Genomic DNA, 14,328 nt, shown 5'->3' with positions numbered 1-14,328 from the left:
AATATATGTCAATGAGTATATAGATGTTTGTAAGTTTATATAATGTAACTGTTTGCTGTTCCTTAAAAGAAAAAAATAAAATAAAAATAAAGTGTCTGGTAGCCGATCTTTATATAATTTGAAAAAGGCTAGTTAGCACAATGCAGGGCACGCCACAATAGTGGCGAAAAGTCCCCTCTTTGGGGTATGGCTCGGACACGGTGAAACACACAGTCCAGTGTGCCCTGCCTGGGAAGGGCACCTCCGTGTCCTCGTCGGGCAATTGGCAGCGGCGACCTCTCGTGCCGGGCCCTGGTTCAAACCATGGTCCGGGGCGAGAGGTACTGGGATGCCATCGTCTCCTTCTGTGTGGTCGAGAGACGACTCCCGGACACCGTATGCGTGGGCCTGTACTGTGAGTTTGGGCGGCTTATCGTACTTCCGTTTCCTGGGAGACACGGGCCCGTCTCGGTGGCTCGCGTTGTTCCACGCGTGGGTTTAAGTCACTAACAGTTTGACCAGTGCCGAATTTATATTTTTAATGAGTGTAGGCTACTTTATTTCCGCCACCTCATTTACAAAATCTTACAAATAATACGGGCGTATGACTTTGACGCTGCCGCCCCTAGGCCGCGGCCTGTACGACCTATTCATAAATCCAGGACTGAAGTCCGACTCTCCCTCACGCTGCTCTCCCACAACGGGAGGAGTCATTTGATGATTTATCATAAAAAAGTCGACAATGACTTGAGCCGTTTTTGAGAAATAGCAAGTAGTAAGTAAGTAGTTGGTTATACCATATTTATTACTTTGGCTAACTTTGACCAGCTATTATGAATTATATCCATATAAAGTGATTAATTTATCACACTGTCTAGTCAATTTGGGTATTATATATAATGGCCAGTCATTGTGTAAAATATTTATTTAATCATTATGGTTGTAACATATACACAAAGGTAGATTACGTTCTGATTCTTCTGACTTTATATATATTTTGTCACACTAGCTTTTGCCCGCGACTTCGTTCGCGTGGAAGAGTGACTTCCGGCAGATTTTTGGTTTGACCAAAATGCTATATGTCCGGAATACATTTTATTTTTTGTATTTATATTTTTTTGTAATAAAAGCTATCCTATGTCCTTTCCCAAGTTCCAAACTATGTCTGTACCAAATTTCACACAAATCGGTTCAGTAGTTTAGGCGTGAAGAAAAGACAGAAAGACAGACAGACGGAGTTACTTTCACATTTATTATATTAGTTAGGATTTTGTATACTCATATTCTGTACAGATAAATGTTTCTTATTCACAACAAAATAATTTAGTTTCTTGGCATTTTTACCAAGTTGTAGGTACTATATTTATGTCTAGTGGCATGGCGTTTAGAAAGTGTGTTTATCATTGACATTTTATTCTAGAGTCTGGCTAATGAAAGTAAACACTGGCATTATTTACAAACTTTTCGCATGGCAATACTCAATATCTGTCAAACGTTGGACAAATGTCAAAGTCAATTGTTCGTTTGTGTTGTAGACATAGATGTAATATACTATGGATAATAATAATGGTTCCGAAAAACAAATTAATCTCCAGCGATCTGTGGCCGACTATTATTCTTATTAACCAGCGTTATAATGAATTACCGACAAAAAATCCAAAACATAAACGACAAAAAATATCAATTTTAACTTCAAATATGAGCAGGTTCAAATAACTTTTTCTCCTAAAAAAAATTCGATCTTCGAGTAATAAAACTAAAGTTCCGACTAGAATACTGAACTTCCGACAAAATTACTAAGTTACTGACAATAGAGGTACAAAATAATAATATTTTTACAACTTGCATGAACTGTTATAATTTATATTGTTGGTTATTAAATTTATTTTTTAACTCTCAATAATAATGATTATTTTTCCGACCCAAATATCGACCAATAGAATTGCACCATTCGACGTCACGTGGTACAACCTACATGGTATTATACTGAAAATTTTTTGAATATTTTCTCTGGTCGTTGCTACGTCAAACTGACAGGTTGTGGCCGACATTTGGGACGGAAAAATAATCTCCCGAATACCACACGAGCTTCATAATTATCTGGCATTTCCCTCAAGGTTCCCTGCAAACAAATAAAGTCGTTAAGTTTTTCAGGAAAAATCACTCGCGCTTCGCGCTCGTTATTTTTTAACCTGAAAAACTTGACTCCTTCATTTGTTTGCAACGAACCTATCGGAAAATACCCGATAATTTTGAAGCTCTTGTGCTCTCTATAAGTGAAAATACCTCAACAGTTCGGTACGCGCGATCGGGTTCGGGTCTCATTCGGCTGTTTTCGTGTGCGAGTTCGAAAGATCCGAGTGCAGTGCATTTGTAACGACCGATGCTTGCATGTTACGTCTGTTTATGAAGAAAATAAATAATTTAATATGGATGAGGTACTCGTGTACCGTTCTGGATCGGAGGAGGAAGAGGAGGGAGCTGGTTCATCAATACCGGTGAAGAAGAATCGTCGAAATAACAGTTGGGTGTTGATGAAATGCCTACATATTTCGAAGGTTGCCCTTGATTTCTCAGGGTTTCCATCATCAGATCCTGACCTGATGACTATGGGACGGGATAAGTGAGGGGGTCTCAACAGATACTAGAAATTTGATATGCGTAAATAAAGTAAACGCGTAAATAGATTTTGAGTTACAGGGGGGTCGAATTTGGCCCGAAATGGTTCGTGTAATATAACCCACGGCCGGTGTGTCGCCTTTTTTGCTCGAACTTGGCGGACACACTGCCGTGTGTCTAGATCTTATTTTAATAATTGTAAGTCAACAAATTAATAACAATCGCATTAATTTATTCGTATTTATTCTTAAAACATAAACAACATAAATTTTTATTTTGCTTTTTTTTATTTTCTAGCGGTAACCCTGAACATTCTTGGCGCGTAATCAGCATTTAAAATTTTGTTCATATTTTTTTGTATTAAATCAATTTAAACTATTAAAATGGTGAAAAAGTGTTGCTTTTATACTTGTGAAAGTGAATCCTATGGTGGTTGCAATATATCGTTCCACAGGTAAGCTAATAATACCATTTTCGTAAATCAAACAACTAGGGTGCCCATGAATTCTTGTAATGAGTCAAAATATGGGTGATGGATTTTAAGACTGTTGTACTATTGTTATAGCTTCCCAAAAAAATGTAGAAAGGCGATATAAATGGCTCAGCAGTCTATATGTGAAGCAAAAATACAAAAAATCAGTCTGCGCTTCGAATCTTCCCGTTTTTATTACTGCTCATCGTCATCCTCCGAGCCTTTTTCCCAAATCATGTTGGGGTCGGCTTCCAGTCTAACCGGATTCAGCTGAGTACCAGTGCTTTACAAGAAGCGACTGTCTATCTGACCTCCTCAGATACCCAGGCAACCCGATACCCTTTGGTTAGACTGGTGTCAGACTTACTGGCTTCTGACTACCCGCAACGACTGCCAAGGATGGTAAATGACAGCCGGGACCTACAGTTTAACCTGCCATCCGAAACACAGTCAATGGTGTCTAAGATATACTTAGAAAATTCATACAAACTTAGAAAAGTTGCATTGGTACTTGCCTGACCTGGAATCGAACCCGCGCCCTCATACTTGAGAGGTTGGTCCGTTACCCACTAGGCCACCACGACCTCTGTTTTTATTACTGCTAATTCCCGCCAATTATGTAAATCCTATATTAGTATTTTAAGGTCACAAACTGCGTAAGTTAAAACTTCAATACCAATCTGTGTTTAATAATCTTAGCAAACTCGGATTGGTCTCACATAGCTTAATCTCATAGTCACCCTATTAGAAAGGGACAGACGGCCTCCGTACTAACTGTTTCACTCGGCTCGTTTTTTGGTTAAAAATGCGCAGTCCTGTTTAGTATATTATGTCTATGGTCGTAGACGATGTCGTAGACAGAGAATATAGAGGTATTTACTCTATTCTCTGTATACTGAAGATCACTGAAAATTTCAGTAGTTGCATCAGGATGGTGTTCGGTGTGGACAAATGTGCAGTCATGCATGTTAAGCGAGGGGGGATTGTGGAATCTGAGGGAGTACAACTCTCAGATTCTATAAACCTGAGATCACTCTCCGCAAACGATACATATAAATACTTGGGTATGGCGGAGGGGTTACGCAGCAATGTGGCTGTCATGAAACATGTCAATGTCTTTGGCCGCCTGAATAAAGTTCTAAAAAGTTCCTTATCAGGCGGCAACAAGGTTCGCGCCTATAATGGTTGGGTCATGCCAGCCCTGATCTACTCCTTCAGCATACTCAAATGGACTCAAACTGAATTGGATGCCTTGGATAGGAGAGTCCACACTGCTGACCGCAGAACGAATGCATCACCCGCGATCGTCGGTGATGAGACTGTACATCCCACGGAAATGTGGAGGTCGAGGCTTTTTAAATGCAAAGACGCTCCACAACGGTGAGGTGTGCAGTCTCAGAGAATATCTTCTCAAAAGCGACGTGGGTATGCACCGTGATATGGTGGCAGTGGACAGAGGACTCACCCCGCTATCGTTGGCAAATGAGAACTGGCGCAGACCTGTGGTACTAACTACCCATGATCGCAAGGAGGTATGGCAGAGCAAACGGCTACACGGACGCTTCTTCGGGGCTCTTCATGGCCCCGATGTAGACTTCCATGCGTCCGTAGCAATATCACGTTGTACTGGGATCGATCTATCATCACCGACAGGACTATTGCAGCCAATAAGCCTGATATTGTGGTGATAGATCGATTAGCGCGCCGCGCGATGATAATCGATGTCGCCGTTCCGCATGACGAGAACCTCGTGAAAGCTGAAAAAGAGAAACAAATAAAGTATCTTTACTTAGCGCACGAGGTTGTCGCCATGTGGGATGTCGACACGGCTGTTATTGTGCCGATTGTCGTTACGGCCAATGGTCTAATAGCCATGAGCCTCGACCAACACCTCAGGAGGCTCTCGTTGGGCGGCTGGATCAAGGGACTGATTCAGAAGGCAGTACTCCTTAATACGGCGCTTATTGTGAGGAGGTTTCTGTCTCTGGGACCCTAACCACCGGTACCTTGGACCCTGTGCCCGTTATCGGTGGCAACCTATTTTTTATATTTTTAAATGTTTTTTATTTATATATTTAATATTTAAAAATGTAATTAATATGTTCAAGAATAAATAAATGAAAACAGTAGGTATTATGTTTTTTTCTCTAACTTCAGTAAATCTGGAGAATGTGGCAGGAGTGGGTGAAATAGTAAAAACTGTTGAAAAACTTACGGATTTGGAGCAAAATAAAAAATTAATTAATTAAAAAAATATTTCAAGGATCAAATTAAGTTTTTCCAAGTATGCTTAATTTTTCTCCCGCGTTTTTCCAGTCTCTACTTTGAGTAGCCAGACTCTAATGCTACGTTCAGACGCGCACCGCGCAGCCCGGCGGGCTGCCTGGCGGGCAGCGCGGCGTGCAGCCCGTCGCGGGCAGGCGGACATTCAAGCTGTTCACACGCGCGCCGTCGTGTCAGTCAGTGCAAGAATGGCGAGCAGCGAGGATCTCGGTGTTGTTGCTGTCCATAGCCTTTGGCTTAACTTATTTTTATTGGAAAAAGAATCAAAATGATGAACGACGTTAACAATTCCGCCATGTTGTAATCTCCGATCGTAGCGACTTTCTTAGAACGTTTAATCGTCACGAAAGCGCAGGAGAGACTGACTGCCAGCGCGCGTGTAAACAGTCGCCGGGCGCCCGCACATTCATCCTTTGAACTTTGCCAAAAAACCGACACTCGCCCGGTTCGCGGCATTCACAGGCACGGGCGCGTTCACGGGCTCGGGCGTACCGTTTACACGCTCGTGAACGTGACTGTGCCCGTTGAATGTCGATTTGAACGCGCGCGTGTGAACGTACCATAATATACATTATATCGATGGTGTTTATTTTATAATCCACAGACTATGTAGACAACATTTTTAATCTGTTCTCATTTTGACAGAACTTCGCTCTTAACTTCAAAATCATCTGACGTTTCGCTTCATGTTTCTTTCTTGTTAAAATTTGTGTCCAACATGGTGAGTTCGTGGTGTAATTTTAACAAAAATCCGATATCATCTTGAATTTACTAAATATTTTTGATTTGTTTTTTCTGTGCTACCAGAGTGTACCGCTTCCTAAGACTTCTTCATACAATATTTTTCATCTACAAGACTTATGTTGTGATTAAAGTCAAGCCGATATATTTAGTGTTAATCCGAAAGTTTCAAAAATAAAATACTAAAATATACAGTGTACCAAACAAATGTATGTTGTATATCATAGTGATTCTCATTATTATTGCATGAATTGTACTGGTACAGGAAGAAGCCCATCAGTAGTATTTGCAAGACAGGTTAGCTTCCATCGATGTTCACGCTTTTGTCGTGTGATTTTAGGCTCGCGGACCTAAAAAGCATTTGAAGCGTTTAAACGCTCCCAAAGCATGGATGTTGGACAAATTGGGCGGCGTGTACGCGCCTCGGCCGTCCACCGGGCCGCACAAGCTGCGCGAGTGCCTGCCGCTGGTCATCTTCCTGCGCAACCGGCTCAAGTACGCGCTCACGGGCAACGAGGTGCTCAAGATCGTGAAGCAGCGCCTCATCAAGGTGGACGGCAAGGTGCGCACCGACCCCACCTACCCCGCCGGCTTCATGGGTGAGTCGAGTCGAATCTAATACTTTTTATTTTATTAAACAATATTGTATATATGGTTTATAGAAATAGAAACTATATAACAGAAATAATTACAATTGCTCTACTGACACTATTGAGACACGACACTTTCAATATATAGAAATATTAATAAACAAAAGTGATTGGTGAAGTAGTTGATTGGATAGCAAGAACTGAGTGCTGATTCCGAGTTTTTTGAGTTTCACAACTCGATCCGTAATTATAACTCTATTGAAATAAAGAGTCATATGCTGCGTCACATGATTTAGGTATAACTTCATTCATTTTGCTGGTTAATAATGTTTACACTCGCAAAAGTGAGCCGCAACTGTAATACAACCAAGTACCGATGACAGTCCTTATTAAATAAACAATTCAAAGATAAGTGCTACATAATTCAATGGTGTAATAATCTTCCATCGAAAAATTTAACTTGCAAAACTCGCACTAGGCACTCTGCAGTAACACCTGTTACTTATTTCTTCCTGTTACTCATGTTACTTATTTTTTCCAGATGTTGTTTCCATTGAGAAGACTAATGAATTATTCCGTCTCATTTATGATGTGAAAGGACGCTTCACAGTTCATCGCATTACTCCTGAAGAGGCCAAGGTCAGTAGTTACGTTCTATACTGGTACTAGTACTGCTCTGTGACTCTAGACTTAGAACTAGAATAAAATATGTCTTTGAGCAGGCTCCCATACAATAAATATATTGTTTTTTTTGCTCCATCCCCTGAGTATTTTACAGAAATCTAACTATTAAAAAAAAAAAAAAATACATAATAATGGTATGCCTCCAGTGAATGATGGGGGCCAGCAAATATACCTCTCTTTAGCAAATTTTATATTGATTGCTTACATCATTCCCTTTTCATCAGGTACTGCTGTAGTAAATAGCTGTTTTTCCACGGTTTCATTGCATAGTGTCCTGAGAGAACTACTGCCAGTACCTGGATAAAATATAGCCTATGTTACTTGTGGATGTGTGCTTTCCAACAGTGAAAGAAGTTTTCAATTCAGTTCAGCCGTTTTGGCGCCTTTAAGTACAAACGAAAAAAAAGTAGAACAATAGTATTGACAGTATAGAAATATATATTGTGACATAAATGGTATTTATTACTGTGCAATTACAGTACAAGCTGTGCAAAGTAAAGCGCGTGTCGACGGGCCCCAAGAACGTGCCCTTCCTCGTCACACACGACGGCCGCACCATCCGCTACCCCGACCCGCTCATCAAGGTCAACGACTCCGTGCAGCTCGACATCGCCTCCTCCAAGATCATGGACTTCATCAAGTTCGAGTCCGGTATGCAAGCTTCACTTACAGCTGGACCCTAGTATCATTACTGAGTCCACTTTGCCCAATACTTAAACATTACAATACAAAATAATGAGGAGGGCCATCTGCATTATTCCTTGCACAGGACTGATTTTCAAATGTGCAATAGGTTACCGCGATTGATAAAATTACGCCTAATAGCAAGTTAACATGATGTAATAGCAGAAGTGTGTTGGCAGGCAACCTGTGCATGATCACGGGCGGCAGGAACTTGGGGCGAGTGGGCACCATCGTGTCCCGCGAGCGACATCCCGGCTCCTTCGACATCGTGCACATCAAGGACACCACGGGACACACCTTCGCTACCAGGTATTCCCTCACGCCCGACTTCACATACACTCATTACTTTATGGTTTAATTAGAGATGATCAGTCAACTTACTAAGGGGTTTTACATTTGTAAAATGATCGTAAGGTTACCTCCATATCTGGCGAATGCTTTGTTCAGTGCCCGTGAGCATGTGGTGGCGGCACAGTTGCCAGATGTACCCCGGACGCATGTTTAAGGCGGGCTTCACGGTTAATGCTACGTGTGAAATGCCAATTTGCATCTTCACACTTAGTATTTTCATCCTAGGCACATGTCTGGTCACCAGCGCGATAATACTCGAGAAACTCAAAAAAATATACATTCCCTGTAAACGAAAAAAATGCATCAGTCCAGTCTTCACATCACACCACAAGTATAGAAACCCTCTACTATTTGATACATTGGCAATGCATGTCAGATAACTATGTATAGCATATATTATGTTATGAACACGGCCGGTTGTTAAATCGTCGCTTGTCGCAGTTGTATACTAGCTTATAGCCCAGTGATAAAACTGTCGAAATTCCATACGTGTTTCCCACTGATCACCCACTCCTTATAATTTCTAGTTCTACCTACTTGTTTTTCGTTCATCATCCATAAATATGACAAAAACTTCGAGTAATCATTAACAAGCCAAAGAGTGCTGATGTCATCTCATTCTTTTGTGCCGATCGTTAAGCTTACTATAAGCACAACAGAATGAATGTCAGCGTTTTAATGCAAAATAAAATATCTCTGTATGACTTCGAAAGTGACACGTTGTTTTGAACCCAGAGTCCCCACGTGGCAGTTACTAACACCATTTTATTTATAATTTTTTATTACATTTACATAAATTTAAATATTTTTTACATTAAATAACAATTTCAGAAAATACATTTTTACGTTCAAACGTTATCATACATTTCTTTATTAAATATTTACACTATTTATACATACAAACTTGTGTCGCTAAGAACAAATACTTAATGATCTCGAGCAGGGTTTAAGATCGCAATTAATGAGTTAAGATTTATAAAACAAATAGTACATTGTTTTGGTAGTTTATCCACATGGCTGACGTGATGTCGTTTTCAGATTAAACAACGTGTTCATCATCGGCAAGGGCACGAAGGCGTACATCTCGCTGCCACGCGGCCGCGGCGTCCGCCTCACCATCGCCGAGGAACGCGACAAGCGCATCGCCGCCAAGGTGGCCGGCCAGTAGACTAAGACAATAAACTCCTTACTCTACACCCGTGTCTCATTGCTCCCCCCGTGAGTCCGCACGTGCCGCTCCAGGTCCCGCCGCCGCGCCAGCGCCCGCCCGCACACCGGGCACATGTGAGGCCCCGCGCCCGGGCCCCCGCAGCGCCCGCCCGGGCCTCCGCGCCCCGCGGCCGGGGCCCCGCGCGCGGCGTGCAGTCGCTCGTGCTTGTTGAGGTTGCTGGGGTCGCCGAAGGCTCGCAGACAGTGGCGGCAGCGCAACGGCCGGTAGCCCGTGTGCGTGCGCAGGTGAATCTTTAGCCCGTAGCGCCGCGAGTACAGCTTGCCGCAGTACACGCACACGTGGCCGCCGCGCGATCTTCCCCATTCCGTGGCCAACGCTTCGAGCTGCGCCGGTGCCAACTCCGGTACCGGGAGCAGAGCCGCCGGGACTGCGGGCCCCAGAGGCGGGGCGGGCGGCGTCGGGCGCCGGGCGGCCGCCCGCAAGCGCTCGGCCGCCTCGCGCCAGAAGCGCGCCGCCTCGTAGTCCGCGCACGCGAGGAACAGATGCACCTTGAGCGGGTTGGGGTCGCGGAAGGCGCGGGCGCAGCGCGGGCAGGCGTAGTGCGCGTGGCGGACGTGCTGCGGCGTGAGCTGCGGCATGTCGAGCGCCGCCAGCGCGTCGGGCGCGAACCACAGCAGCACGTCGGCGTGCGGCGCCAGGTCGGCGGCGGCGCGCAGGCGCAGGCGGCGCGGCTCGAGCAGGAGCACTGCACCCGCCGCCGCGCCGCGCGGCGCGAGCCCCGCGCGCACGCACAGCCGCGCCGCGCCGCCGCCGCCCGCGCACGTCACGTGCCCGCCGCTGTCCAGCTCTACATACACCTACAGTTTTAAACATTTCATCATAAGTCCATAGGGACAGATACACAACGGGAAGCAAAGGTGGGAAAAAAGTCTTAAAATAAAAAAAACATGAATGTACTGGGGCCTGATTCTGCTGGAGTATTAATGTAGCAATGTAGTCTCAAAAGCAGTTTTAAACTTATCGGGCATTCTACTACTAATATAAAAACGATCGTATTCCAATGACATTTGATTGGTCTACACTTCTACAGGGTAGTCCGTTCTACAATCATATTGCAATCGTAAATCATTTGCAGACAATATGATTCATTATTGTATCACAGAAAAGGGTAAATTAAATTTTAATTTATAATTAAAGGGTAATTATTTAAAATAAAAAAAAAATGCGGAAAGCCCATATAGGTACGCTTCAATCGTAATTGACTCGTCATTGAATCTTAGTCGGATAGCAATCGAACAAAATGCGTACGAGAGAGAAAGATCTCGCTGAGAAGCCTGGGGCCCGATTCTCCTAATTTTACTTAAGCGACATACGATTCACATTCGACTGCGATCCAATCATGACTCGATTACGATTGAAGCATATGTGGCATTCCGCTATTTTTTCTTTGAAATAAACGTTTTATCCTTTTCTGTCATTTAATAATGAATCACTTGGTCTGCAAATGATTTAAGATTGCAATATGATTGAAGAGCAAACTACCGTAGGTATAGACTACATTGTAGAGAGATACAGTTGACCTTGAGAAAGAACAGGATAGTTTTTATCCCGGACTTTTGAAGTCTTGGAAACGCGATATAATCGAACTCGACGCGGGTGGAAATCTAGTTACCTATATAATAGTACCTGGTACTTTTTTCTCCATCTCTTTATTTATGTTTACCTGGTATTAAGTCCTCGAACTAATATGGCCTTACTACAAAAACTTTAACACCTGTTTTACTCTTGTCTAAAAAATTTGTGGCTGCAAAATGAACCATATGTCAACGTCATAATTTGACATTTTTTTAGAGAAGTCTTAAACTGACGTTAATAGTTATTTGTTATACAAGAGTGCAAAGTTGCTTTTTAACCGCGTGCTCAATTTCGATGACCGAGCAAGCGAAGGATTCTAAAATTGAAACACGAGCGTAGCGAGTGTTTCAATAATTAGAATCCTGAGCGATAGCGAGGGAATCAAAAGAGCACAAGGTGAAAACTCTTTGCACTCGAGTGCAACACGTAACTTTTCATCCCACCTCATCGAGGAAATTACTAAATGCAAAAAAACAAAATGGCGCGCACATACGAGTATCAAATTAAAAAGAAGTGCCTATTAAAGTTCATTTACTTGATAACTCACTTTAAAAATGAAACGAGGTTAAAAATTTATGTAAAAACAATAATAAAAATTACGTAATTAATTGAATAATTATTTTAAGCAGTATTTTATTTGTTTAATATGTATTTGTTTGAAAAGTCTTATCAAGAATGTCACAAATGGAGTATTCGACACGATGTTCTAAATTCAAATCACTTTGCCGCTCTAGAGGATAAAAACGGCTTTTACGCTCAGATATCAAAGGGTAAAACTACTCTTTCCGAGATGGTGGGATGAAAAATACTATTATTTTTGCCCCACCCTGTGCCCATTTCTGGCTGCGCCCTTACTCCGCATTGCTCGTGAATTCAACAGCAGGCAGGTTGTAATGCTCCTGTACAGCGCTTTTGTACTAACTAAACTAGTAGTCAATTCTTCTGCACAGAATCCGCACGAAGCACAGTATGCACTCCTTTTAGAAAAAGTGCAAAAAGCATTCTTGCGTTTTCTTTACAGGAGTCCTTCCCGAATACTAAGTTCCTTCTAAGCAAGGATGTCTAGGAAGGACATAGATAACCGGAATTTAGATTGTAATTATTTTTATATTATATCTGTTTGTTTCCCATATAAAATAAAATAAAAAAGGAGGCAAGTAGGGTCAGATAAGTTTTATGGTAAATTGAAAAGGAAAGGCACTTACAACGGAAGCTTACATCATTAGCTGATTCGACTGTGCACGCCGAATAATTACCTCCGCTGCAGAAAGCATCGTCTGCTTTTGGGAAATAATTGAAACCGTCTTTACAAAACACTTAAAGCACAAATTAAAACTTTTGACATGGCTCCATCAGTCGGTGGCAAAGTAAGGGTTCGTCTACACGGGACAGTTGGTATAATTTTTTTCTTGTGTAATTGAATTTTGTAGTCTTGTAAATCGGTGAATAAAAAAGAGGCGCTACTTACGTGCTGAGTGGGCGGTGTCTTGAGAGCTTCGAGCAGGTCGTCGCAGCTGAAGTCGCGCGAGTGCGCCCCGCGCGGCACTCCGCGCCGACACGACACCTGCGACATCTCCGCGCGAGCTGCGTGCGCGCCGCCTCGCGCCGCGCTATATACGCGCCGGCCCCGGGGAGGGACCTGTCTGCAGCCCTCTTGCTAATCTCCGTAACGCCCTCCGCTAATCGCTCGCCGATCAAACTAATTGTTACTGCGGTTACTTTTGTCACTGTATGCAGCTGCACGGATATATTGAACCTCGGCGCACACTCAAAATGAAATGGAGATCATCCAAGTTGCCGAGGCATTCGTTACATTATGTAAAAAACTTATGTAGGTACCTATCTAACCTATCCTTTTTAAATTAGACTTGTAGCGCACACATTAAAACATACCGTAATGAAAATAACCTACCTCAATGTGAAATGACATCTCGAACGATTCAATGTTTTACCTGTGAAATCTTTATGCTTTTAGCCGTTTAAGCACAATGGTAGGTATCTACCTGAGTACCTACCTACATATAAAGAACACCTTAATCCAAGGAATAAACTCTTAAAAGATATCATCATCATCATCATCAGCCTATAGCAGTCCACTGCTGGACATAGGCCTCTCCAAGTGCACGCCACTGAGATCGATAAAAGATATAATAGGTACCTATCTAACATATTAATTTAGCGTAGAGTATGTATCCCTTTTCTATGGCTGGTTATTTTTAGGTTTAATAGTTATTTGTTATACAAGAGTGCAAAGTTGCTATTTAACCGCGGGCTCAATTTTGATGACCGAGCAAGCGAAGGATTCTAAAATTGAAACACGAACGTAGCGACGTGTGAAAGCGAGGGAAGCAAAAGAGCACAAGGTGAAAAATCTTTGCACTCGAGTGCTTTGTAACTTTTCATCCCACCTCATCGAGGAAATTTCTAAACTCAAAAAATGAAAATGCCGCGCACGTCACACATGTCAAATTAAAAAGATGAACATTTTGGGAGTGTGAACATTTTGGGAAGTTGTCGTTATGAACCTAAGGGTCGGTTCATATCTAACGGAATATGCGTCACGTATATCAGTCGCGTATCGCCAGAACTGACAAATATACGGTAAAACATTCAATCATTCACACCTAACCGATGATGCGTTAGTGCGTCGATCATACATTTAAGATACGCTCGACGCATCTTCCGTCAGATATGAACCGACCCTTAAGGGGTTCAATGAGGGTTTTCGATACTTTTTCTGCCGCCAGGCGGCGCTTCGTATGCGTCAGGTCCAAACAGCTGTCAAATAGTATGGAATTGTAGGGTCCGAACTTATTGTTTATTGAAATTCTGTTATATTGGAAGTGTTATTGATTTTATTATGGACTACGGTCAGAATAAGGTTTCCGAACTAAAAATTGAGCTAAGAGAGAGGGTGCAAAAGTCACTGGTACTAAGGAAAAGCTTGTTGAAAAATTTGTTAACACAATATGATTTAGTTTTTTTTATTTACTCAACCTCAATAGTAAAACAATAATGCAGTGCTTTAATTATAAAATAAAAAAAAAACACTAAAATCGTTCACTATTCATAGTAAAGATAAGCACTTTGACAGTTACCTGGACCTGACGACTCGGTGC

The 14,328-nt window shown here is 42.4% G+C and overlaps 2 protein-coding genes across 2 annotated transcripts; one reads left to right on the top strand and one right to left on the bottom strand.

Annotated features, from left to right (window-relative positions):
• The first annotated feature begins 5,920 nt into the window (after positions 1–5,920).
• On the top strand, positions 5,921–9,597 carry LOC124630411 (40S ribosomal protein S4). The gene is made up of 6 exons (XM_047164309.1): positions 5,921–6,074; positions 6,435–6,693; positions 7,226–7,323; positions 7,848–8,019; positions 8,232–8,361; positions 9,442–9,597. Exons 1-6 carry the CDS (start codon positions 6,072–6,074, stop codon positions 9,569–9,571), a joined length of 792 nt encoding a protein of 263 aa, XP_047020265.1. The 5' UTR covers positions 5,921–6,071; the 3' UTR covers positions 9,572–9,597.
• Positions 9,451–10,365, bottom strand: LOC124630682 (PR domain zinc finger protein 13-like; the record flags this gene model as incomplete). Its single annotated transcript, XM_047164648.1, has 1 exon — positions 9,451–10,365. A coding segment is annotated over one exon (771 nt), but the record flags the coding sequence as incomplete, so codon positions are not given.
• Positions 10,366–14,328: the final 3,963 nt, after the last annotated feature.

The sequence above is a fragment of the Helicoverpa zea genome, chromosome 5 (assembly GCF_022581195.2).
Source record: "Helicoverpa zea isolate HzStark_Cry1AcR chromosome 5, ilHelZeax1.1, whole genome shotgun sequence".
In the NCBI taxonomy this organism is placed as follows: Eukaryota; Metazoa; Arthropoda; class Insecta; order Lepidoptera; family Noctuidae; genus Helicoverpa; species Helicoverpa zea.
Note: the sequence above shows the minus strand (reverse complement) of the source record. Positions and strands in the feature narration are given on the sequence as shown.